Source organism: Myxine glutinosa, chromosome 1, assembly GCF_964187855.1.
Source record: "Myxine glutinosa chromosome 1, kmMyxGlut1.1, whole genome shotgun sequence".
Taxonomy (NCBI): domain Eukaryota; kingdom Metazoa; phylum Chordata; class Myxini; order Myxiniformes; family Myxinidae; genus Myxine; species Myxine glutinosa.
The window spans coordinates 224,139,425-224,166,924 of record NC_136261.1 but is presented as its reverse complement, the minus strand read 5'-3'; the positions used below and the strand labels follow the sequence as shown (position 1 = coordinate 224,166,924).

General features: G+C 49.2%; 2 protein-coding genes across 2 annotated transcripts in view; both read left to right on the top strand.

Moving 5' to 3' along the window:
• The window catches only part of LOC137434335 (intermembrane lipid transfer protein VPS13D), a gene marked incomplete at its 3' end in the record, with an annotated part of 220,793 nt that extends 200,511 nt beyond the window's left edge, over positions 1-20,282 (top strand). The window contains 8 exon segments of the mRNA XM_078784227.1: positions 9,543-9,747; positions 10,396-10,470; positions 10,901-11,086; positions 12,382-12,471; positions 16,858-16,998; positions 17,427-17,624; positions 18,560-18,668; positions 20,124-20,282. Of these exon segments, the coding sequence (XP_078640353.1) occupies positions 9,543-9,747; positions 10,396-10,470; positions 10,901-11,086; positions 12,382-12,471; positions 16,858-16,998; positions 17,427-17,624; positions 18,560-18,668; positions 20,124-20,282 (1,163 nt within the window).
• Positions 1-27,500, top strand: part of LOC144891290 (uncharacterized) — a 981,422-nt gene that overhangs the window by 638,139 nt on the left and 315,783 nt on the right. The gene's annotated exons all lie outside the window — the stretch shown is intronic.

Genomic DNA, 27,500 nt, shown 5'->3' with positions numbered 1-27,500 from the left:
ACGGGTCGGAGCTGCTTGGTGGAGCCAACGCTGCTGGTGGGGGGTCTGGCGTGACGGGTTCTCTCTCCCTCTCTCACAAACTCCAGGACTCTCTTCAGGCTTGTCTGTGATCTGATCTCCTCCCTCCTCGACTCTCTCTGGGGGCGTCTTCCTCGGGTTATATAAGCCCCACCCTTGACCCTTTTGCGAAACTCCCCCAAACGTTCTCTCTCTGCCCTCTAAAGCCAACCCCTCGTCCTGGGTTGGTCGGCAAGGGCTGGTTCACTCCTCCCCTCTATGACGAGGTGGAGACACGCCCTTCTTCCCCGACCTTACCTCGTGGCCAATGGTGGTTTTGGGGCGATTCGAGCTAGCCCCAGCCAAAGGGCAGCAATGGCGAATGAAGAAAACCGCCCAAATGCAGTTGGCAATTGCAGCAAACCTGGCAAACCTGGCACTTTGAAGATGTCATGTCGGAGGGATCTACTTTATTTAATGCAGTGCAATGGAGTGTCAAATTAATGGAAGACAAGGCCTTACACTAATACACATAATAAGGATATAACTACTGAACAGGGATATATGGTGTCCTTCGTGTATGTTTTATGGAATTAACTACGGGAACGCCCTTTGACCTTTATACAACAACAATTGCAGGAAGGAGGGTGACTTTTTACAACTATTCACAACACAACAATAAAAAAAAAACAACAATCTCATATCCACAACAATATATATATACGTATGTATGTATGTATATATATAAATATATATATATATATATATATATATATATATATATATATATACATACATACATACATACACAGACTTGGCATTTAGGTACCCATACCTGTGATATATATATATATATATATATATATATATATATATATATATATATATATATATATATATATATATATATATATATATACATACATGTACATACATACATACATATATACATATATATATACAGTCACGTGAAAAAGTAAGTACACCCCATGTACATGGTTTTGACTTTTTCAAAATATTTCAACATACAGCTATTTGATCTTCATTTCAACAATATTGATAGATAAAGGTGATATAATATAACAAATATCATGAAACATTTACATTTTGTCGTCCATTGTATAATTAAAATAAACATAAATGCAAATTTCGCATGTGGAAAAAAGTAAGTACACCCTTGGCTCCAATAGGTGGTATTGCCCCCTTTGGCAGAAACAACCTCAAGTAGGCGTTTCTTGTAACTGTCTACCAGTCTCTGACATCGACTGGGAGAAATTTTTGCCCACTCCTCCATGCAGAATTCTTTCAGCTGTGCGATGTTTGAGGGGTTTCTTACATGCACAGCTCGTTTCAAATCCCCCCACAACATCTCGATGGGATTTAGATCTGGGCTTTGACTTGGCCATTCCAGAACCCTCCATTTCTTTCTTTTCAGCCATTCCTTGGTGGATTTACTGGTATGTTTAGGGTCATTGTCATGTTGCAAGGTCCACCTTCGGTTGAGCTTCAACTCTCCGACAGATGGCCTCACATTATCCTCAAGCACCCTCTGGGACAATGAAGAATTCATAGTGGATTCTATGATGGTGAGCTGCCCAGGCCCTGATGCAGCAAAGCTTCCCCCAACCATAATATTTCCACCACCATGCTTTACAGTTGGTATCAGGTTCTTGTGGTCACATGCTGTCTTTGGTTTTCGCCAAACATGTCTTCTGGTACTGTGGCCAAATAGCTCTACCTTTGACTCATCTGTCCAGAGCACATTGATCCAGAAGTGTGGGTCTTTGCCTCAGTGTTCATTGGCAAACTTTAGTCTTGCCCTGATGTTCTTTCTGGACAGTAAAGGTTTCCTCCTGGCACACCTCCCATGTAGATCAAATTTGTACAGCCTCTTTCTAATGGTAGACTCGTGCACTTTGACATCGACAGTGGCAAGAGCTACCTGTAGGTCCCGTGATGACATTCTGGGGTTCTTAGAGACTTCTTTCAGCATCTTGCGGTCTGCTCTCAGACTGAACTTGCTGGGGCGGCCTGGCCTGAACAAGTTGGCAGTTGTTTGGAATCTTCTCCACTTGTAGATGATCTTCCGGACAGTCGAATGATTGATTTCAAATTGTTTGGAGATCTTTTTATATCCCTTCCCAGACTCGTAGGCATCTATAACCTTCTTTCTGAAGGCCTCAGAGAGCTCTTTTGATCTAGGCATGGTGACGCCGCACACTTCAACAACAAAGAGCAAACCAAACGAAATGTCTGAGGTTTAAATAAGACAGGTTCCTCCAAGATCCTCTCTAACGATGTTCTTATCATTTGCACCTGAGCTGGTGCACCTGATTCTAATTTTAGGTTTTTGAAGTAGTGATAAATGTAGGGTGTACTTACTTTTTCCACATGCAAAATTTGCCTTTATATTTATTTAAATTATACAATGGACTCCAAAATGTAAATGTTTCATGATATTTGTTATGTTATATTGAAGGAGCTGGGGCTCCCACGTCGATCGGAAGAATGGACGCGACAAAAAGCTGGAATTCATCCGAGTTGCTTTAATCAAACCAAACACTTAGGCACTCTGAAAATCCCGTTTATCGGGCAGCAATATATATACATCTTATCCCAGAGCGTTTGCCCAGGAAAGGCGAGAGGGGGCGTGGCCCAGCGTCCTGGCTGTGGCCTGGCAAGTTGAGGGCGAGCCTGCCCGGGCGTCCTGGACGAGCCCGGCATGGTGATCGCTCCGCGTCCTTGATAGGTGCAAGGCGATTGTGAAAACCCAGCGGTAGCCGCTACACACGTCCCCCCAGAATCGACTTGCACCGGCAGGGTCAATTTGAGGGGGGTCCTGATGACCCGGCCGAAGCGACCCCTGGTGGGTCGTGGGAGGGGGTCTGGTGTGGTGGTGGGGGGCAAACCGTCGGGCGGCCTCCTGGAGGTCCGAGCGCTGGTGAGCTGCGGACCAGGGACTGGTAGCGTCGGGCACAAATTCGCCCGGGACGCGTAGCGCCTGGCCATAGACAAGCTCGGCGGTGGATGCCTGGAGGTCCTCCTTGGGGGCCGTGCGGAGGCCCAAAAGGACCCACGGCAGCCGGTCGGCCCAACCGCCGTCTTGAAGGCCGGCCATGAGCGCGGCCTTCATGGAGTGGTGGAATCGCTCGCACAACCCGTTTGCTTGGGGGTGGTAGGCCGTAGTACGGTGGAGCTTGACCCCCAGGTTGCGGGTGACCGCGCCCCACAGCTCGGAGGTGAACTGTGGTCCGCGGTCTGACGAGATGTCCGCCGGTGCGCCGAAGCGGGCGACCCAGGTGGCGATGAAAGCCTGCGCCACGTCGGCGGTGGTGGTGGAGACGAGGGGAACGGCCTCCGGCCACCTGGTGGTCCTGTCCACCATGGTGAGCAGGTGTGTGAACCCCCGTGACGGGGGGAGGGGGCCCACCAGATCCACGTTGACGTGGTCGAAACGTCGTTCGGGCACGGTGAAAGGTGCCAGCGGGGCCTGGGTGTGTCGGTGGACCTTGGCCCGTTGGCAGGCCGTGCAGGTGCTGGTCCAATCGCGGACGTCCCGACGAAGGCCGTGCCAGACGAATCGCGCCGACACCAGCTTCTGGGAAGCTTTCCGGCCCGGGTGGGAAAGGCCGTGGAGGGAGGCGAAGATGCGGCGTTGCCAGGTGACGGGCACGATGGGGCGAGGCTGGCCTTGGGAGACGTCGCAGAGCAGGACAGTGTCCGCGAAGGGGATGTCGGCCAGGCGGAGGCCCGTGTCCGCCGCCCGGAGGGCTTGCACCGTGGTGTCGGTGGTTTGGTCCGCCGCCGTAAGCGCAAAGTCCACGCCCAGGTGGACCGCGTTCGCGCTGGCCCGGGAAAGACAGTCGGCCACGGCGTTGTTTTTGCCGGCGACGTGCCGGATGTCCGTGGTAAACTCCGACACGGCGGAGAGGTGGCGCTGTTGGCGGGCCGACCACGGCTCCGTGACCTTGGCCATGGCGTAAACCAACGGCTTGTGGTCGACGAACGCCGTGAAAGGTCGGCCCTCCAGGAGGTGGCGGAAATGGCGGACGGCCAGGTGTAGACCGAGGAGCTCCCGGTCAAATGTGCTGTATTTGAGCTCGTTCGGCCGGAGCTGCCGGCTGAAAAAAGCGAGTGGCTGCCAAACCCCGTTCACCCATTGCTCATGTACGGCGCCCACCGCGTAGTTGGAGGCATCCGTGGTGAGGGCGATGGGAGCGTTGAGCACCGGGTGAGCGAGCAGTGTTGCGTCGGCGAGGGCCCGCTTTGAGCTTTGGAAGGCCGCATCCATTGCTGCGGACCAGGCGATGTCGTGCTTGGCCGGCTTGCCCCGGAGGGCTTCGTAGAGGGGCCGCATGAGTTGAGCAGCGCGGGGCACGAAGCGGTGATAAAAATTCACCATTCCCAGGAATTCCTGCAGGGCCTTTATGGTGCGGGGACGCGGGAACGTGGTGATGGCCTCGACCTTGGTTGGCAGCGGCACGGCCCCGTTCTTGGTGATGTGGTGGCCCAAAAAATCAACGGCCGTCGTGCCGAAGTGGCATTTGGCCGGGTTGACGATGAGGCCGTGCTCGCTGAGGCGCCCGAACAGTGTTCGGAGGTGGAGGAGGTGCTCGGCCCGGGACGTGCTGGCGACGAGGATGTCGTCCAGGTAAATGAAAAGGAACGGCAGGTCACGCAGCACGCCGTCCATCAAGCGCTGGAACGCCTGAGCCGCGTTCTTGAGACCAAACGGCATCCGCAAGAATTCGAATAAGCCGAACGGCGTGATGACTGCCATTTTAGGGACGTCGGCCGCCCTGACAGGTACCTGGTGATATCCCCGTATGAGATCAATTTTCGAAAAAATGACCCGTCCCGCCAGACGGGCGGAGAAGTCTTGGATATGCGGGATCGGGTACCTGTCGGGGGTGGTAGCGTCATTGAGATGGCGGTAGTCGCCGCACGGGCGCCATCCACCCCCCGGCTTTGGCACGATGTGCAGTGGCGAGGCCCACGCGCTATCGGAGCGCCGCACGATGCCGAGGTGCTCCAACGCGTCGAATTCGGCCTTCGCCACGGCGAGCTTGGCTGGGTCGAGGCGGCGGGCCCTGGCGTAGACCGGCGGGCCCGTGGTTGGTATGTGGTGCTCGATCCCATGCCGTACTGCGACGGCCGAAAACGTCGGCCGCGTGAGGGCCGGGAACTCCGTGAGCAGGCGAGCAAACTCGTTCGCCGCCGGGACGGCGCATGCCAGCTCGGTCGGCGCGGAGCTGCTCAATGTGCATACCAGGGAGCTGAAGGTTTCGGCGTTGATTAAACGACGCCGTTGGACGTCCACCAGCAGTCCGTGTGCGCAGAGGAAGTCGGCGCCTAGCAGAGCCATGGGCACATTTGCGGTTACAAACGTCCAAGCAAAGCGTTGGCCGCCGAAGCAGAGGGTGACGTTGCACGGGCCGAAGGTGCGGATGGTCGATCCGTTGGCCGCAACCAAGGAGGGGCCGCAAACCGCGGATTGCCTGTCCTGGTCAGAGGCGGGTATGACGCTCAGTTGGGCGCCGGTGTCGCACAGGAAGCGCCGTCCGGACGCTTTATCCGTGATGAACAGTAAGTTGCCCGTGTGGCCGGCGCTCATGGCTGGTAATGAACGCCGGCCCGGCCGTTTCCCCGCCTGCCGAAGGTGCACGGGGGTCGGCATGTCCGGGCCTTCTGTCCGAACCTGGCATGATAGTAACACCACGCTTGGTCAGGTGGAGGCTCCGGTCGTCGTGCTGGAGGTGGTCGGCTCGGTGTAGCGGCCGCCAATTGCGTCGGCAGTTCGGTCGTCGACCGTGCCGGGTGCTCGGGCGCCATGGGTGTTGCGTCGGACGGCGGTGGGTCCCATGTCGCCGCTGCGATGCGCTGTCCTGCGGCGGAGATCTTGTCGGCTTCTCTGGCAAGGGCCCGGGGATCTGTGATCGTCGTGCTTGCCAGGGCGAGGCATACCGGGTTAGGCAGCTGACGGAGGAACAGCTCCCGGAACAGGAATGCCGGAGAGTGCTCGCCGAGCAGTGAAAGCATGTAGTCCATTCGCTCGGAAGGGCGCGTGTCGCCGAGCTCGGGCAGGTCGAGCAGGCGCCGTGCGCGTTCCGCCGATGGGAGGGCGAAAACGTCGAGGAGAAGCTTCTTAATCGCGCCGTATTTGTCAGCGGCTGGCGGGCTCTCGAGGAGGCTCAGGGCGCGGGCCGCGGTGGCCGAACCGAGTGCTGCTACCACATGGTGGAAGCGGGTGTCGTCGGCCGTGATGCCTCGCAGGGCGAACAGGGAATCCGCCTGTGCGAACCAAACCGCCGCGTGAGCCTCCCAGAAGGTAGGCAGTTTAAGGGCGACTGCCGTGTCCATGTCGGTAGGTCACCAATGAAGGAGCTGGGGCTCCCACGTCGATCGGAAGAATGGACGCGACAAAAAGCTGGAATTCATCCGAGTTGCTTTAATCAAACCAAACACTCAGGCACTCTGAAAAGCCCGTTTATCGGGCAGCAATATATATACATCTTATCCCGGAGCGTTTGCCCAGGAAAGGCGAGAGGGGGCGTGGCCCAGCGTCCTGGCTGCGGCCTGGCAAGTTGAGGGCGAGCCTGCCCGGGCATGCCCGGGCATGCCCGGGCGTCCCGACCGAGGCCTGGCAAGTTGAGCGCGGGCCTGCCCGGGCGTCCTGGACGAGCCCGGCATGGTGATCGCTCCGCGTCCTTGATAGGTGCAAGGCGATTGTGAAAACCCAGCGGTAGCCGCTACAATATCACCTTTATCTATCAATATTGTTGAAATGAAGATCAAATAGCTGTATGTTGAAATATGTTGAAAAGGTGAAAACTTTACATGGGGTGTACTTACTTTTTCACTTGACTGTATATGTATTGTATAAAGAGTACATTTATTTGTTATACAATATTTAATAAAAGAGACTTTCTCTTTTATTCTCCAATCTTGCCGATTTGACTGCGAGGCTCTGAAACTGATAAGATGTCACAGTTCGAGCTGGCAGTTCGCCTCTGCACGCGAGCTAGCCAGGCTTGGGTTGTAAAAACAACAGGCAGAGATTTACGACCTGCCCTGGAGTTTTCTCGGTAAAGGAGTTTAGAATTGTTAGATTTCATAGAATACAGTTAACACTGATTAATATATGTATTGATGCAGCTTACGTAAGCAATTAAAACTTAAGTGTCTGCAACAACAAGTCGAGGCTCAGGAAAATTCATTCAATTACACAAATTACGTGCACAAAATAATGACAACCATGAGACAAAATAATCCTGCAGGAGGTTGGTCAATACCGGCAGCGCCTACTCCAGCCAATCTTCTCATTGCAACCCATGTCAATTAAAACCCACAGTTCTCTTCCCAAACTGAAAGCCGATTAAATTGTGGCGGACTATCTGTGGAAAGATATGTGGGCCTCTCCGGTCCTTTCCTGATTACTCCATAACTGTCCACAGATGCTCCATTGGTGATACTGAAACTCCATTTGGTTTGAGACCCGCATCCATCGACCAGTCCACCATGGCTGTTCTCCACATGCTGGCAGTCACGGAGCCTCAGGGAGAGGCAGCTGTACCACATGCCCAGGAGCTCACCTCGTTAGGCCCTCACTGGATTTCGGTGGTGCCACCACCAAGGCACAGCCCACAACACCTCCCTACTGTAGTCCTCATGGTGAACCATGATAGGTGGCTAGGAGGACCACTTCAGTCCCCGGGAGATCTCGACCCCCTCTATGGTCCAGCGAGCTCACCAATTAAAGATATATTTGCTCAGTCGGTGCCCTGGTGCACAGGGGCACCCCAAACCTGCCCCCACCCTCCATCCTCCCATGCAACCCAGGGGTCCAGATGCTGCCAAAGCTGCTTTAAAATAAATTTAAATTTATAATTCCCAGCCCCAGTATCCAATTGTGAATGTGGGCAAAGTCCCCATTGTTCTTGGATCTTGTCCCTCCCATCAACCGCTGTTAGCTTTGAGACTCCTCCTCCAGCCCTTCCTCGTTGTCTGTAATGGCCATCTGCTCATGTATCACAGCTCCTACCATAGTACAAAGAACACATTTTAAATCCAAACCAAGAAGGATTAAAACCTGCAAGATGTAATCTACTTGCAAATTGGCATTCATGGGAAGGGACCATACCTTGCACCTTCCAGTTTATGGGAAGGAACTGACACACTTGGCCACCACCTGTGAGTCTTTAAGATCTTTAAGGAGTTTGAACTCCTGTGAGCAAAATGGATTTGTGGGCCATTCCCATTGCATGGAGAGAGATTTGCTGCAGAGAGAATGTGCTACATTGTTGGTGCTGTTGGAGCCACGGCTCCAGCGAGCATGTCCTTTTTTAAAGCGGTGAAGCTGCTTCAATATCTGGCAGCTTCACCGCTTATGGCTATGGCCGCTTATGGCTATGTCCGCTTATGGCTATGTCTGCTTATGGCAATATTTGGCTGTGTTCTTCCTCACATCCGCCCCTCCGTCTGTCATGAATGAAGAAGAAGAACCGTTCTAACCCACCGTGTTTAATTATAAAGGGTTCTTAAGTGTAATTCTAAAGGGTTCTCAAGGCTAATTCTAATGGGTTCTACAGACTAATTCTAATGGGTTTTAAAGGATAATTTTAAAGGGTTCTCAAAGATAATTCTAAAGGATTCTAAGGGGTAATTATAAAGGGTTTCTTTCATTTCTCGGCTTTGCCTATTTCATATTTAAAATGCCAAAAATGAACCTCTCATTTCGAACATGGGTGCGACTTTTCTAGGCTGTGTGAATTTGAGTTGTGGTCAAGGGTGGTCTTATTGCCAGAATCCCTTGCCACGTGTGTACTGGCTGTGCCTGCAAGTGACTTGCGGACCATAACTCCTTAATGTTTTGTGCTGTGTGGTTCCAGGCATCCCATTCAATTAGTTGGACAACCATGAGGCAAAAATATCGTTCAAATCCTCTCCGTGTCATTCCCTCAATACGTACTGGGTTCTTTGTATGGCAGGAGTGGAAAAGACAGAGCTCTGTTTACACAGTTCTTCCCTGTGTGTGTCAATGTTTATATTATGCATGTCTCTTTATGGAGAAAATCTCTGCACAAAGTTTATCGTTTCTATCATCATCTTCCTTTCAAAACTGGATGAAATGCAGCTGTATCTATAATTAAACATTCCCGGAAGGAAGAAACCCCCAAATTACTCTCACAATCAGTCCTTTTCTGAAGTTCAATTCCAGAGAGCTTAATTAATCCCAGACATTTCAACTGAAGGCACCGGCTGCATAAATATATTTCTCGGACCCAACTGCTTTAGAGGAGAAATAGACATCAGATAGACAAAATCACATGGACACACAGACAAACATAAGATTTATGCCACAAGTTAACACAGTTAAACTATTTCAAAATGAAAGCTTTTCCTAAACGCAGGGTTTTAAAGAAAACATGATGTATACTCTACAATGCCGCACCTCCTGGCTGAGAACAATGTTGCACAAATTATTTTATGGACAAAATGAAATTTTGAGGATGCATTATTGCATTATGTTTTTTGTTTTTTTTCAGATTCAGTTTTCCAACTTGAACATGCGCCTCTCTTATAATGATTTGAAGTTGTTTTTGACGCTGGCGTCTGAGCTGATGGCGCACCAGTCAGACCTGCTTGGTGCCACAAACTCTTCCTCGGATTCAAAACGTGTCGACGATCAGAATCAGACTCGGGCTCCTCCACCATTTTCACTGTCACGACCGACCTTTTCTTGTACCAAAGGTGTGCTGTCTACCAATGGGGTGTGCTTTTGTTTGCTCCTGTAGTTTCCTTTGACTTTTCCTTTTTGTCACTTTGTTGGTTCATTCCTTTATTCACCTGGACTGAGAATTTTGAGAGCATGTTTAATTAATTGCCATATCCCTGTCTCATTGGTGTCCATTAACTGTCAGATACTTATTGTGCAGTTTTCTCCACTGAGACTAGCTGTGAATGCACACTTTGTCATAGAATTTCTCAATCATTTCTACACATTGCCTCTTATTTTGCTTTCATTACTTATGTTTCATGTAATTATTTCGTCTGTTTTTCGAGTATTTCAGCTTCATACTAAATTCGATTTCAAGCTTGCTTATTAGCTCTGCCGTATTTTTATTTTACATTTAATTTGCATTTACTTTTTAACCCCATTTTTTCTCGTTTCTTCCCATTACCTCTATGGTTCATGTTTCATTCAATATTTTTTTTATTGCATCCACTCATGGCCTACCTGATCGATCTCCTGCCATGTTATTATCCTGTCATCGGCATTTTCCCTTCCACAAATATTCCCTTTCAACAATCGGTGTCCTAATCCAACGATTCCACCCACCGTCATCATGTTCATAACCTGTCCATGTCAATGGAATGGTGGCGGATCAATGATAACAGCATCACCTGCAGAGCAACTGCAGGATCTGGGTTTCAGTGCTGCCGATTGTGAAATAGCATTGGAAGCTTGCCAGGGTATGCTACTTTTGTTTATTTTCCATTGTGCTTCTTTTTAATTCTTCTTCTTTTCCAGAGTTGGCTAACCCCCGCTTTTAGCAGGGAAAATGGCCTTAAAATGCCTGTTGTTGTTGTTGTGTTGTGCTTCTTTTTAATCTCTCTCCTGTCAATTCATTAATTTCCTTTGTATTCAGTTCTTTCTCTTTATCTCAGTAATTAATCTGGCTCCAACATGTAATCCCTTCCCTACTCCCAATGTGTCCAGTGTCTCGATATCAGTTTACTGAAGCCAAAAACTCCTAAATGGAAGATGAATAAATCTTACACTCTTGGGAGTAAATATTAAGAGTATATCACATTAAGTTGCATTCCAACATGCAGCCTTTACTTTTTAAAATAAACTCATCGGCCCTTCTATCTAGAAAGCTGCCCCCCTTTACCTGTTTAGGTCAGCTGAACCAGGCTGCTCAGTGGCTGTTTGAGAATGCCGAGGCTATGGGATGTGGGCAAGGTGAGCAGGAGCTGAATTGGTGGCGGATCTCTGGAGTTGAACTGGATGGCGGCTTATTCTGCATTTGTTTCATTGATGATTGCCAAGATTGTGACATCCCATTGGCTGAACTCACACTAACTGGTACGTAACACCATAATGTTTTTCACTTTTTCTTTTCTTAAAAAACAAACAAAAAAAATCTCCTTTTTAAAACTTTTCACCTTTGGTCATTGGTGGTTCGTTTTGTCAGCATCGATTTTTTTTTTCTTTTTACTCAATATATTGGAGTCTGTTTTTGAGCTCAATTTGATATTAATAGACATACCTATCCATTTCTTCGCTGACATGTTTCATCAAAAGACAGCATGTTATACTTCACAAGTATATTGCACATCTATTTGTGAATCTCAATTACGATGTAAAATTAAGTAAAACATGTGAAAAAGGATATTTTATATGAAGTGGTTGGTGTTACCATAGCTGTGGTTGATTTTGTGTTCCTTCTGTGTAATTATACATATTTTTCTATTGTTTCAGGAAGTATTACTATGTATTATTTTGTGCGCTCCCCTTATCCTTGTAAACTCGAAAGGGTTTGTGCTGTTGTAGAATAATAAATGTTACTGTTTGAACCGCTGCCTTAAGCTACCATTCCCGCATCTTCCTCAATCCTGGAAAGATCGTCTTTTAAAACGAAAATCTTTATGGAAGATGAATAAATCCTAATGGACATATTTTTGTTCCAAGTAAATCAATTATTAGCTGTCTAACAGAACCATATTTATTACTCTACGACAGCAGGAATGCTTTAGAATGAAGCGTGACAGATACAGACACACACATAGATGGATGCTTCTCGTTTTGGTAATCGATGTTTTTCATCCTTGCAATCTCGAACTATTGATTTTTGCTCGAGTGTTCCTTCTACTCCTTCTGGTTTTAAGTTAAATATCGGTTTACTCTTTTTGAGTTGATAGTGTTTACCAGTATTTAAATGGTTTTTAAATGGCTACATCTGTTGCTTGATTCTTCTTATGAACCAAAATGAAATTTGTATTATAAGATTTGCGCCGGTTTCATTGGTTCCCAATGAAAAAGTTGTTTACCTTCAAATATTGGGATATAATAATAATAATAATAATAATTCATTTATTTTGTATAGCGCTTTTCCAGAAGCCCAAAGGCGCTTTGACAGAGTGGAAAACATAATGCATAACAATACATGAAAACAACAATTGCAAAAAGACAAGAATCAAGAAAAACAAGAATATAACACCGAGATGGCATGTGGCTCAGCAAAATGTTGACAGGCACCCAGTTGATCCCACCCAGAACTGCTCAGTTGGTACCAGAGTTGGTATCCAGGCACCCAGAACCAAGTAGAACCATGTAGTTCCCACCATGTTGATTATAATAGTGTTTTCTTTTTTTCCCAGGTGTGCATATTGTACAACGTTTGGGAACACATTTTGAAGGCTCAGCACGTCTTGCATTGGCAGTAGATTACTATAATCGACAGCTTTCTGGTGAGAGTTACATGCTGTGACATTGCACTTTGAGAGATTGCTGAGCTCAGGACATTGTGTTGGATAAATCAGCCACTTTTAGTTATCAGTGAGACAAATATGATTTGATACTCATCATTTTGATGGCTTTCCCTATTTTGGTCGTGATTTGTGTTCCTATCCTTTTCTTGTCGAGTTATGTTTGTCGCCTTTCAATACCTGCCTTTTTAATGCACCGTGAGCACAGACACTATTGAACTACACCCTTCCTTTTCTTTTGTAAAGGTAGGCTGTTTTGGGTTCAGTAACATTCCTTGGAAGAGTCCTTGAAAAAAGGAAATGAGAACGAGTTAACATCACAACTTGGTCTTTGAAACGTGATCCTAGAAAGATAAAACAAGGTGGACTTTGGGCACCAGGATGTCCAGTTGTACTTTCTGTTATTCGCTAAAGAAGAACCACCTTTAGAGGCCATTTTTCCCCGCAGAGCAGGGGTTGGCATTTTTCAGGCACCGTGGTCCCCTTTTTGAAGCAATGTTTTATGGCCGGATTCCCTTCCTGCCGCCAGCCCTGTTGGTCGCCTCTTGCGACACACACGGAATTACCAGTGAACTGGTACTAAATTTTCCGACCTCAGAAGGATGACAGGCTGAATCAACCTCCTGGCGTTAATTCAGCGATCGGCCGGGATTCGAACCCAGGATCCTAGGATCCCAAACCGGCACCATAACCGCTAAGCCAACACCAGGCTCTATATTAGCTAAAGAAGATTACAACTAAATTGAAAATTGGCATATGCCCTTAAAGTACCATCTAGATACACAAAGTTAATGGTATGTACTACTGACTGTACATTTATTTCTTATGTCCCATGTCTGTTGGCCTTTGTATGCTGTGCAGGTGGTTTGCTTCACATGCAACTAGACATATGACATAAGTATCATGGTGTATTTGAAGGAGCGAGTACACCCACTCCTTACGGGAGCAACAGGAAGGGTCATGTTATTTCTCTTCTCTGTGGTATATAGATTACAGTAGATCTAGGCTCTGGTCTGTTCGTCTGTGGTGGATGCAATAAGCATATAATGCCTCACGGACGTCGGGATTCCTCCATATTTCTTCCAGTTTGGTGTTAAACAGCAGTAGCGACTGTTTATAAAGGTAATTATATGTGTTTGTGGTTTATAATTTTTTTTTTACTTCTGGTTGGCTTGCCCCATGAAACAATACGATAAGATATGTATTCACATTAACAAGCTGTTTGTCCAAGGAGGAAAACACCTTGGGGATAGGGGATATTATTAGTATTAATATTGTTTTGTAATAACATTAATTTCATGTTATCATTAGCATTATTAGGCATCCAGTGGCCTGGAAGCCTATTGTTATTGTTGAGATTATTATTATTATTCAGGTTCTGTCAAGTTGTTATGTGGCTAACTCCTACTCTGGCAGGGAAAATGGCCTTAAATGCCTGTTGTTGTTGTTGTTAAGTTATGCCCAGAGTTTCTCAAAAATGGTAAACCTGATCAGCTTAAAACTTTGGGAGCTGTTGGACCCTTATATGACTTAGCGCATATCATTTTTGTGACATTATCAGTCACATGATTTGGTCGCCATCTTGGTTTTATCGAAAATCCTCAAAAAAACTTATCAAACCGCTGAACAAATCAATCCATCCAAACTTTTTGAGATATTGTGCTATACAGTACTGTCCGACCATGATATTCATGGGGTATACGTTCTTGGAAAATTGCCATGAATTGAGAAACAGCAAATGGCAGAGCATTGTTTCAATGGAAAAAGGGGGGATTGGTACCCGAGTCGTGAAAATCCGCGAATGGCGAGGCAAAATGCACGAATGGCGAGGCAAATCTGCGAATTTCGATGAAAATCCCGTGGATGCTGAGGAAAACCCCGCGAATGTCGACGAAAATCCCACGAATGTACGCAGCTCCATTGTTTCTTAGCTGGTCTAATAGAACCATATTTATTACTCCACCACAGCAGGAACCCTTTAGAATGAAGTGTGACAGATGCAGACACACACACAGATGGATGCTTCTCCTTTTGATAACCGATGAAATCCATCTTTGACCTATCCAGGTTATAGGTTTCCGGTGGTTCCTGATTCACAGAGGAAATTTTTTAAAGTTTAAAATGTTTTCGACCACAAATGCACATGATTACAGTTTCATAACAAATGCTTAAAAAAAAAAAACGACAACACCAGGCACCATTTCCAATTTATTGAAGGAATGCGCTTACAGTTTATTAAAAGTGCTTAACCAGCTTAACCATACTGTATCGTGAAAGTAAAAAAAAAAAACACAACACCATCATGTACCGTTTAAAAATCTATATTCTCCAAACACACGCAACTTTTCAATTGATAATGATGGTGGTGATTATGATGCTGATGAATTAAAATCTCATTAATTCCGCAAACTCTGAGGGTGACCCAAATGATGGTGCTGAAAAGTCGTGCACTAAGGGAGAGGCAGGACAGGCAGGTGAGGGTGCTGGTGAGGGTGCTGGTAAGGACGCTGGTGAGGACGCTGGTGAGGACGCTGGTGAGAGTGCTGGTAAGGACGGCAGGAGAGGCAGGACAGGCAGTAGAAGGTGCTGATTGTCTTGAGGTGGACGGAGCACGGCGGAAGAAATGTGTAATGGAGAGCTGCCTGGCAGATTGCTTCAGATTTCGATGTAGCTCTTTGTAGGGGAGCAGCACATCATCCAAGCCCCTCTTGAACTTGACGTACCGTGCCATGACTGGGTCAGCATCTTTCACCCTGTCGGCAATCACCAGCATGTCCTGCAGCACCTCGCCCAGCAACTGGACTGTGAGGTTGGACCTCGGCACCTCTCCCTCATCACAGCCCGCCTCCTCCTTGGAAACCTTTGTAATGGCCTCCAACTCGGGGAATGGTTCAACAGGTTCAGGGAATGGTGCAGCATAATGGGTTTCACCATGAAGCACCCTTTTGCATTTGTGCGAATGAGAGGTCCACTCAAAGGTATACTCTTCTGTGTGTTGTCCTCGATCCATATGCTGAGAGCCTTCTCCATCCTTTCTATTTGGACATCCCAGACATGGGTGACCACCTTCATACTTGATGCAGCACTGCCTGCAACACTTTCAAGAATTGCCTTTTCCTTCTTTCTTGTATGTAGCGAACCGTGGATCCATTGATGCCGTAATGCCTGCCCACAGAGGCCGCACTCTCTCCTTTCAAAACCTGACAAGCAGCTCCAAGTTGTTGCTCAGGCTCATCACTTTTTTCTGCTTCTTGGTAGTTGATGCATCTCTGGCACTGGTCCTGCTCTTGGGAGCCATGATTGAACGATGAGCAGAGCGAGAGGCAAAAACACAGGTCAAAGAAACAGGACGAGAAGAATGATTGAGACCCAGGACACAGTGGGTATATGTACGAATGTAGGCATTGTGGGTAGCTGTGGGATGGGTGAATAGTCTGCCCATTGTTTGTGGGGGATATTTTCAGTTACTTGCAGTAATAGATTTAATGAAGTGTTTTCATTCTATAACTCGCGGGGGATGACTTGATTACACAACTGGTGGGATATCCCGTGAAGCTTGCTGATAGTGCGGCTAAAATTCGCGGCCGCGAAAGCCATGAAAATGCGAAGCATAGTGCTGCAAATGTAGAAGCAGGTCATGCTCATGGCTCTTAGAAGATGTTATTTTGCGTAGGTCCAGCTCCTTTGTGTGTGGCTGGTGAAAGATGGGTTTTATAACTGTCATGCTCGCGGCTCGTGAATTATTTTTTTGTTCCCGCAAAAAAACCCGTAAATTTGCGGGAAACATGACCGCGAATAGAGAAGCAGGTCGCAATTTATCAACCGCGAATACACGAAACCCACGAATAGTGAATAGTATATGGTTTTTGGCCCAACTCTAGATGGTGAAGAATCACTTCAAAAATTCTCGGATCCCAGATCCAGATGTGGATCTTCACCATAATGAAATCGATTTGTTTTTGTCACCCGCACAACCTGTCCAGCACGTTTCATCCGAATCCGTCCATAACTTTATGAGACACTGTGCTATAATACGAGTAGTTTTTGCCCCTATCTTTCAATGGTGAAGAAGCATTTATAAAATTCTCATATCCAGATCCAGATCTTTACCAAAACCGAATCGATTCATCCTTGTCACACACCCAATCTGTCCAAAAGTTTTGTCAGAATCCGTCCATACATTTTTGTGATATCCTGTTCACAGACAGACTTCTATGATGAACAGTCATAGTGTCCATCCACTTTCAAACCTCAAGTAAATCACATAGGATTTTTTTGTAGTCATTTCAAAAGTATATTTAAGATTTGTTACAAAAGTTACAACTGACAATATCTGAGTTATTGCATTCATTTTCCGTTTCCCTTCAGGGTGGGAGTCTTTGCTGGAAAATTGGCCAGCGCAAGTGTCATGGAAGCATCGTTTGGCTATTGGGTTGAGTCCACCTCATCTTGATGTTTCCGTTAATGCCAGCAAGAGGCTTGACATCAATATCACATGTGCACTTGTCGGTCAGTTTTAGAATGCAATTGGTCACTTGAGACTGATTCAATTGTTAATGGCTGCATCTTATCGATCTACTCATTAATTTGCTTTATTACTTATCTTGCTTTTCTTCGATTTTGCACCTTACGGCATCGTGAAATATCATGCACTGTTTATCTACCTGATGTTTCAACACTACCCTCTATTGACCTGAGAACATATCGCCTTCTCACCCCCCCCCCCCCCCACAACTCCTAGGCAATATTTTCTTCTAGCCATTACCATGTTTTACGTAACTTGCTACTCAGCGTTGTCCCTCCACACTCACTTGGCGTGGCACACTCTTTGTAACACCACAATTCATTAAAAAAGTCAACGATGATTAATACTCATTTATTATTATTATTATTATTATAACATTTCATTGAACTGTAGCTTGTATGCACCCAAACAGACCAGCTAAAGAAAACCTGGACTGCTTGGCTTGAGGATTATTCCCATGAGGATGGAAATGAAATTGTTGCATCAGGATCGTATGTGGGGTTCAAAAGCCCAGGCTTGGCTTCACCCTCACCAACAGGCCAACGGATAGCAGAAGCATCCAGCAGACCTACAACGTCTCTCTCTCCTCAGCAGGAACACAACTGGCAGAGTAGGTTAAAAGTTATTTAGCACTTGCTGTATAATGTTGTTAATCATTAGATTTTTGTAATTGAGGGCAACTGTTAACTTTTCTAATTCTGCATATTGATGAACAATGGATTTTAATAGACTATTGATAGCTTTGTTACGTTAAAGTTGTTTATTTATTTGACTCACCAGTCCATCACGCTTTGAATGACAATTCTGTACACAACATGCAGTAAAATATAGGTATCAAATTACATGCACAATGCAGGGGGGGGGGGAGTACTAAAACACAATTAAGTAGTCAATGGTCGATATAATTTTTGTACCTGCAACAAAAAAACCCTATTTTAATGAGAAGTAATTTTGCAACTAAATTGAAGTAGTGACTGAGAACATATCGGCATTCAAAAATGAAGAGTGGGAGAAATTAATGTATATATTAATAGAGGGTTGAGGAGGGGGTTGGTGAGGTGGTGAGCTTAAATAAGGAACACGTTCAAAATCAGATGTTGAGTCCTTTAAGTGATGCTTAAAAAATACAAATTGTACTTTTCTTGCAACATTTACGCGATTGAGTATAACGACCCATTATTCGATGATGTATGCATAAGTGACATTGCTCTTCTTCCTCGTCTTCTTCTTCGTCGTCGTCTTCTTCTTCTTCTTCTATTTCTTTCGTATAAATTAATTTTGAAAACTTTGTAATTGCAGATAATTTCTTGCAATGCTAAAGATCAATGATACCACACTGTCTTTAAGAACTTCCAAAACTTTTGACAATAAAATGATATTTTTATTTGCAATTTTGTGGGTAAGAATAAACACACCACTAAATCAATTATTTCAATGTAGAATGACATTATTCTTTGTTAATGGGGTTCTCCTGTTGGCGATATTTGGTTTAAAAGTAATGTGTGACACAGGTTTATTTGCATAATGTCTGACCACTCCTTTCAGATGTAAATGGTGCAGCGGTAAGAAGACGCAAGTCATGTGCTCCCTTTGTTCTGAGAAATGATACTGGCTGTGAGCTTCACTTTAACACCCGCATTTCCACTCCAGCAAGGTAATTCACAGTTATGTTTGTGAATTTTTCTCAAATTAGGGATGCAGTGTTAAAAATGAAATAATTCAAACATTAACAAATATGCAGAATTATTAGTTCTCATTATGCTCAACTTTACTATATTGTACATTGTTACTGTGAATAAACCTATTTCACCACAAGTGCAACTTTGTGGCTGATGTAGAGACCAATAATTTGATCATATTGGAAGCTGACTTATCAAACATTCATTAATTGCATTTTCCTTACCCTGAAGTTTCTTATACTACTTTAATAATACAATGTGACATTAGCAACTAGAACGGCACTCAGTAGAGAGCATACCTCCGCCTGGTTGGCCAGATCACTCAATGGTGAAGAATCACTTAAAAAATTCTAGTAGCCGGATCCGAATCCGGATCTTCACCAAAATGTAATCATTTCGTCCTTGTCACATACGCTACATCCCTGCCAAATTTCGTCCGAATCCATCCACAACTTTTTGAGATATTTTGTTCACAGACAAACGGACAGACAAACAGACAGGGGTGAAAACATAACCTCCATCCACCTTTGGTTGCGGAGGTAATAAACACTCAGACATTTTAAAGTGTATCCTTAATTTGATGGCTGATGGAACAAATTGCACAATTGATGAAGGACTAACTGTAAATTAAGACATCCCTTTTTTGATTTTTGAAGAGTCTTCTTCTTCAGTATTTAGCATAATAAACCGGATGCCTGCTTTTGTGTTTACTTTAAGCCTAAATGTCACCAATGAAAGATCTTGCATCTTTTGGCATGGGAAAAATAAACAAGGAAAAAAATAGGAAAGAAAGATTAACATCTGTCTGCCTTTGTCCATTACTATCTCATTCACCTTAACACGTATCACTTGATGCACCTCCAATGCCAGCAACACACTCGGTATTCCCATCATCACCATACCCTCCACACCAATCATGCCATCCACAACAACCGTACCTTCCCTCACACAGCACACTGGAGAACACTGTCTCAGTTTATTTCAAATGTTGCATTTTATATTGTGATCAAACTATTTGTCTTTTTTTCGAAACTTAAACTTTTCTATTCCTTCAAACCCTACCCTCTGTCTGCCTAAGTTTTACCTACTCACTTGAATATTGTTAATTGCTATGTCCCTTGTCTGCCTACTCTCCTATCACCCCATTATCAATGTGTGGACCTTCCATCTTCTGTCATCCACTTCTCCCTTGAGCTTCGACCTCGATAACTAATTCACGTGATTTGCACCTTTATCTCTGCTGTGTTTTTCCCTGGCATTGATTGACAATTTCCAAATCATTACACATGGTTATTTGTATTTAAATTGTGCTTGCCCGGTGTATGATGGACCTTCAATTTTGAGAAAGGCATTCCATAATGTCCAAGATGATTGTCTGCATGTTATGAGTTAGAAGATTGTACACATTTTGCTTGTTTGTCGCACTGCAGGAAAGATGGGGAATCTCTGGCAGAACTTGCAGGCACTGGTAATGTAGAGGAGAAAGGGAAGGTTGGGGTTCCACTGAAAGCATCAAAACAATGGACCAAGGTCATGCCAGGAGATGAGGTCCCCTTTGAGTTTGAAGGGCGAGAAAAGCTGCGCCAAAGGTAAGTTTAGAGTCTAATCAAATTTGTTCTCTTTCTATGTTAAGCTATTTATTGATCATACTCTATCTGCCAGATTATAAAAAGATGTTACTTTCTTTTCTATTTCTGCTGGGCATGTAAACGTCCCTAATCTCACAGATGTGACCTCTAATCATATTGCTGAACTTGTATATTTAGAAATACACCTCACTACTTGCTTGATTGACCTCAAGGTGAATTTTCTTGAACAGGCAGGGTTTAACATTTTATGGAATGGTTAAAATCGGTTGAATCACTTCGATGTTGTATGGAGCAATCAGGCTGTTTCCATTATTATGAATCTGAATGTAGTTGTACGCATCGATTATGTACAACACAAATTTATGTCCATTATCGGTAATACATAATTTTGATGTACTGTATTGACATGATTAGAGACAAATTCAAGAAACTCCAAAGACCCTGCTATTGTCAAAAACCTCCATTGCAAGTGGAGCCTAATGCAGCACAACCGTGCCATTATTATGACATTGTAGCGGTTCCCGCTGAATGTACACAATCGCCTTGCACCTGCCAGGACGCGGTCAGGACGCGATCGCCATGCCGGGCTCGTCCGGACGGGCCCAGACGCGCCTCTCCTGGGCATGCCCGGACTCGCTGTTCCCGGGCACGCCCGAACCTCCCGGGCACGCCCGGTCTCGTCTTTCCCGGGCATGCCCGCTCTCGCCTTTCCAGGGCTCGCCCAGAGCGCCCGGGCACGCCCAGCCTCGACTTGCCAGGCCGCGTCCAGGACGTCCGGGCATGTCCAGACTCGCCTTTCCAGGGCTCGCCCAGAGCGTCCGGGCATGCCCGCTCTCGCCTTTCCAGGGCTCGCCCAGAGCGCTCGGGCACGCCCAGCCTCGACTTGCCAGGCCGCGTCCAGGACGCCCGGGCATGTCCAGACTCGCCTTTCCAGGACTCGCCCTTGACACCCGGGCATGCCCGGTCTCGGTTTTCCCGGGCAAACGCCCCGGCATAAATGTGTATATATATTGCTGCCCGATAAACGGGCTTGTCAGAATACCTGAGCTGTTTTGTTTCAATAAAGCAACTCGGACGAATTCCGTCTTTGGTCGCGTCAATTCTTTCGACTCGCGTTGGAGCGCAGCTCCTTCACTGGTGACCTACCGACATGGACACAGCAGTGACTCTTAAACTGCCTACCTTCTGGGAGGCTCATGCGGCTGTTTGGTTCGCCCAGACGGACTCCCAGTTCGCCCTGCGAGGCATCACCGCGGATGACACCCGCTTCCACCATGTCGTGGCAGCGCTCGGTTCCGCCACTGCGGCCCGCGCCCTGAGCCTCCTCGAGCACCCGCCAGCTGCCGACAAGTATGACGCGCTGAAGACGCTCCTCCTCGACGCTTTCGCCCTCTCACCGGCGGCACGCGCACGGCGCCTGCTCGACCTTCCCGAGCTCGGCGACACGCGCCCGTCCGAGCGCATGGACTATATGCTCTCGTTGCTCGGTGAGCACTCTCCGGATTTTCTGTTCCGCGAGCTGTTCCTTCGCCAGCTGCCTCACCCGGTACGCCTCGCCCTGGCTGGCATGTCGATCACCGATCCCCGCGCCCTCGCCAGGGAAGCCGATAAGATCTCCTCGGCGGGCCAACACATCGGCGCGGCTACCTGGAGCCTGCCGCCGTCCGAGACGACGCCCGAGCACCCTGCGTGGTTGGAGGCCGAACTGCCGGTGCAACTGGCGGCCGCCACGCCACGCCGACCGCTTCCGACACGACGGCCGGGGCCTCCACCTGACCAGGCATGGTGTTATTACCACGCCAGGTTCGGACACAAGGCTCGGACGTGCCGACCACCGTGCACTTTCGGCAAGTCGGGAAACGGCCGGGCCAGCGTTCATTCCCAGCCATGAGCGCCGGCCACTCGGGCAACTTGCTATTTATTCGGGACAAAGCGTCCGGGCGGCGTTTCCTTTGTGACACCGGCGCCCAACTGAGCGTCATACCCGCCTCCAAGCAGGACAGGCGGGACGCCGTTTGCGGCCCCTCTTTGGTCGCTGCTAATGGCTCGGCCATACGCACTTTCGGCCCGCGCGACGTCACCCTCTGCTTCGGCAGTCAGCGCTTTCAGTGGACCTTTGTGACCGCCTGCGTCCCCATGGCTTTGCTGGGCGCCGACTTCCTCTGCGCGCACGGGGTGCTGGTCGACGTCAAACGTCGTCGCCTTGTCAACGCCGAGACCTTCAGCTCCCTGTCGTGCACGATGAGCAGCTCCGCGCCGACCGAACTGGCGTGCGCCCTCCCGACGGCGAACGAGTTCGCTCGCCTGCTCGCGGAATTCCCGGCCCTCACGTGGCCGACGTTTTCGCCTGTCGCAGTGCGGCATGGGAACGAGCACCACATACCCACTACGGGCCCGCCGGTCTACGCCAGGGCCCGCCGCCTCGACCCCGCCAAGCTCGCCGTGGCAAAGGCCGAGTTCGACGCGTTGGAGCACCTCGGCATCGTGCGGCGCTCCAATAGCGCGTGGGCCTCACCACTGCACATCGTGCCAAAGCCGGGGGGCGGATGGCACCCGTGTGGCGACTACCGCTGCCTCAACGACGCTACCACCCCCGACAGGTACCCGATCCCGCACATCCAGGATTTTTCCGCCCGTTTGGCGGGACGGGTCATATTTTCCAAAATTGACCTGATACGGGGATACCACCAGGTACCTGTCCGGGCGGCCGACGTCCCGAAGACGGCCGTCATCACGCCGTTCGGCCTGTTCGAATTTTTGAGGATGCCGTTTGGCCTCAAGAACGCGGCCCAGGCGTTCCAGCGCTTAATGGACGGCGTGCTGCGTGACCTGCCATTTCTTTTCGTCTATCTGGACGACATCCTCGTCGCCAGCACGTCCCGCGCCGAGCACCTCCTCCACCTCCGAACACTGTTCGGTCGCCTCAGCGAGCACGGCTTAATTGTCAACCCGGCCAAATGCCACTTCGGCACGATGACCGTTGACTTTTTGGGCCACCGCATCACCAACACCGGGGCCTTGCCGCTGCCGACCAAGGTCGAGGCCATCACCACGTTCCCGCGTCCCCGTTCCATCAAGGCCCTACAAGAGTTCCTCGGCATGGTGAATTTTTATCACCGATTCGTGCCCCACGCTGCTCAGCTCATGCGGCCCCTTTACGAGGCCCTCCGGGGCAAGCCGGCCAAGCATGACATCGTTTGGTCCGCGGCCATGGACGCGGCCTTCGCGAGTGCAAAACGGGCCCTCGCCGACGCAACGCTGCTGGCTCACCCGGTGCTCAACGCGCCCATCGCCCTCACTACGGACGCCTCCAACTACGTGGTGGGCGCCGTCCATGAACAATGGGTGGACGGGGTTTGGCAGCCACTCGCTTTTTTCAGCCGGCAACTACGGCCGAACGAGTTAAAATACAGCACGTTCGACCGTGAGCTGCTCGGTCTATTCCTGGCCGTTCGCCATTTCCGACACCTCCTGGAGGGCTGCCCGTTCACGGCTTTCGTCGACCACAAGCCGTTGGTCTATGCAATGGCCAAAGTCACGGAGCCGTGGTCGGCCCGCCAGCAGCGCCACCTCTCCGCCGTGTCGGAATTCACCACAGACATCCGGCACGTCGCCGGCAAAGACAACGCTGTGGCCGACTGTCTTTCTCGGGCCAGCGCGAATGCGGTCCACCTCGGCGTGGACTTCGCGCTCATGGCGACTGACCAGACCACCGACACCTCGGTGCAGGCCCTCCGGGCGGCGGACACGGGCCTCCGCCTGGCCGACATCCCCTTCGCGGGCACCGTCCTGCTCTGCGACGTCTCCCAGGGCCAGCCTCGCCCCATCGTGCCCGTTTCCTGGCAGCGCCGCATCTTCGCCTCCATCCACGGCCTTTCTCACCCGGGCCGGAAAGCTTCTCAGAAGCTGGTGTCGGCGCGTTTCGTCTGGCACGGCCTTCGACGGAACGTCCGCGACTGGGCCAACGCCTGCACGGCCTGCCAGCGGGCCAAGGTCCACCGCCACACCCAGGCCCCGCTAGCGCCTTTCACCGTGCCTGCACGGCGTTTCGACCACGTCCACGTGGACCTGGTGGGTCCCCTGCCCCCATCACGGGGGTTCACCCACCTGCTCACCATGGTGGACAGGACCACCAGGTGGCCAGAGGCCATGCCCCTCACCTCCACCACCACCGCCGACGTGGCGCAGGCGTTCATCGCCACCTGGGTCGCGCGCTTCGGCGCACCGGCGGACATCTCGTCCGACCGCGGCCCACAGTTCACGTCCGAACTTTGGGGCGCGGTCGCCCGCTCGTTGGGGGTCGCGCTGCACCGCACCACGGCCTACCACCCCCAAGCCAACGGGTTGTGCGAGCGGTTTCACCGCTCCATGAAGGCCGCACTCATGGCCGGCCTTCGGGACGACGGTTGGACCGACCGGCTGCCGTGGGTCCTTTTGGGCCTCCGCACGGCCCCCAAGGAGGACCTCCGGGCGTCCGCCGCCGAGCTCGTCTACGGCCAGCTGCTCCGCGTCCCGGGCGAGTTCGTGCCCGACGCTACCAGTCCCTGGTCCGCCGCACACCAGCGCTCGGACCTCCAGGAGGCCGCCCGACGATTTGCCCCCATGCCAACGTCCCGCCACGGTGGCCCCAAGTCCTACGTCCCCCCAGCGCTTCGCACAGCGGAGTACGTCTTTGTGCGTCATGACGCGCACCGGGGGCCACTCCGGCCGCCGTACGACGGGCCCTTCCGGGTACTGCGACGGGGCGACAAGTCCTTCGTCGTCGACGTCGGCGGCCGGTCGGACCGGATCTCTGTGGACCGCCTCAAACCGGCGCACGTGGACGTCGACCGACCACCACGGTTGGCCCTTCCTCCGCGGCGACGCCGCCCCCTGTCTACAGTTCCCCCCGCTCGACCACCCACCACCGGATCGGACCCCCCCCCCCCCCCACGACCCTCCAGGGGTCGCTTCGGCCGGGTCATCCGGACCCCCCTTAAATTGACCCTGCCGGTGCAGGTCGATTCTGGAGGGGCGTGTGTAGCGGTTCCCGCTGAATGTACACAATCGCCTTGCACCTGCCAGGACGCGGTCAGGGCGCGATCGCCATGCCGGGCTCATCCGGACGGGCCCAGACGCGCCTCTCCTGGGCATGCCCGGACTCGCTGTTCCCGGGCACGCCTGAACCTCCCGGGCATGCCCGGTCTCGTCTTTCCCGGGCATGCCCGCTCTTGCCTTTCCAGGGCTCGCCCAGAGCGCCCGGGCACGCCCAGCCTCGACTTGCCAGGCCGCGTCCAGGACGCCCGGGCATGACCAGACTCGCCTTTCCAGGGCTCGCCCAGAGCGTCCGGGCATGCCCGCTCTCGCCTTTCCAGGGCTCGCCCAGAGCGCTCGGGCACGCCCAGCCTCGACTTGCCAGGCCGCGTCCAGGACGCCCGGGCATGTCCAGACTCGCCTTTCCAGGACTCGCCCTTGACACCCGGGCATACCCGGTCTCGGTTTTCCCGGGCAAACGCCCCGGCATAAATGTGTATTTATATTGCTGCCCGATAAACGTGCTTGTCAGAATACCTGAGCTGTTTTGTTTCAATAAAGCAACTCGGACGAATTCCGTCTTTGGTCGCGTCAATTCTTTCGACTCGCGTTGGAGCGCAGCTCCTTCAACATTATTATTATCTTACAATGTCAAAATTAATGTATCAAGCTATAGGTGAAATAAATCGCACCCGTGTCCGAAGGAAGCGGTTCAGTTTAGCATTTTAAATTTTAAATAGGCAAACCCTAGAAACGAACGAAACACTTTAGAATTACCCTTTAGTACCCTTTTTAAATAACCCCCTCGAGCCCTTCAGAATTACCCTTTAAAACCAATGAGAATTACCCTTTATAACACTATAGAATTACCCTTTAGAATCCTTCAGAATTACCCTTTATAACACTTTAGAATTACCCTTTAGAATCCTTCAGAATTACCCTTTATAACACTTTAGAATTACCCTTTAGAATCCTTCAGAATTACCCTTTAGAACCCTTCAGAATTATCCTTTAGAACCCTTCAGAATTACCCTTTAGAACCTTTTAGAATTACCCTTTATAATTACCCTTAAGAACCCCTTAGAATTACCCTTGAGAACCCTTCAGAATTACCCTTGAGAACCCTTTAGAATTACCCTTTAGAACCCCCCCCCCTTCAGAATTACCCTTTAAAACCCTTCAGAATTACCATTTAGAACCCTTCAGAATTACCCTTTAGAACCCATTAGAATTACCCTTTAGAACCCCATAGAATTGCCCTTTATAATTGTACCCCGTCGCACAGCGGAGCGAAAGGGGGACTATGGTTTTCCCCTCCGTCCGTGTGTCCGTCCGTCCGTTCGTGCGTGCGGGTGTGCGTGCGTGTGTGCGTGCGTGCGTGCGTGCGTAAGCGAAGGACCGCATTCGAATTTGGTGTGTGGGTGCAACCCATGTCAAAATCCAAGATGGCCGCCGCCGTGTATGTATGATGCCATGTATGTCTGAACCTTGTGAGCTGAATATCTTGAAAAATAAGCGAAGTACCAACTTCTAATCTGGTGTGTGGGTGTATCTCGGCATAAGGAAGAACGCTGTTTAAAATTGGGTCGCCACGTCAAAATCCAAGATGGCCGCCGCCATGTATGTCTGAACCTTGTGAGATGAATATCTTGAAAAATAAGCGAAGTACCAACTTCTAATTTGGTGTGTGGGTGTATCTCGGCATAACGAAGAACGCTATTGAATATTGGGTCGCCACGTCAAAATCCAAGATGGCCGCCACCATATATATGTCTGAACCTTGTGAGCGAAATATCTTGAAAAATAAACGAACTACTAACTTCTAATCTGGTGTGTGGGTGTATCTACGCATAAGGAAGAACACTATTGAAAATTGGGTCGCCACGTTAAAATCCAAGATGGCTGCCGGCATGTATGTCTGAACCTTGTGAGCGGAATATCTTAAAAAATAAGCGAAGTACCAACTTCTAATCTGGTGTGTGGGTGTATCTCGGCATAAGGAAGAACGCTATTGAAAATTGGGTCGCCACGTCAAAATCCAAGATCGCCGCCTCCATGTATGTCTAAACCTTGTGAGCGAAATATCATATCATAGCATGTTTTCTGCGTCTTCCACTTTGTCAACTCACATCACTTCCCCTAAGGGTGACCTAGGCGTAACGCTTGTTACCCTTAAGAATCCCTTAGAATTACCCTTTAGAACTC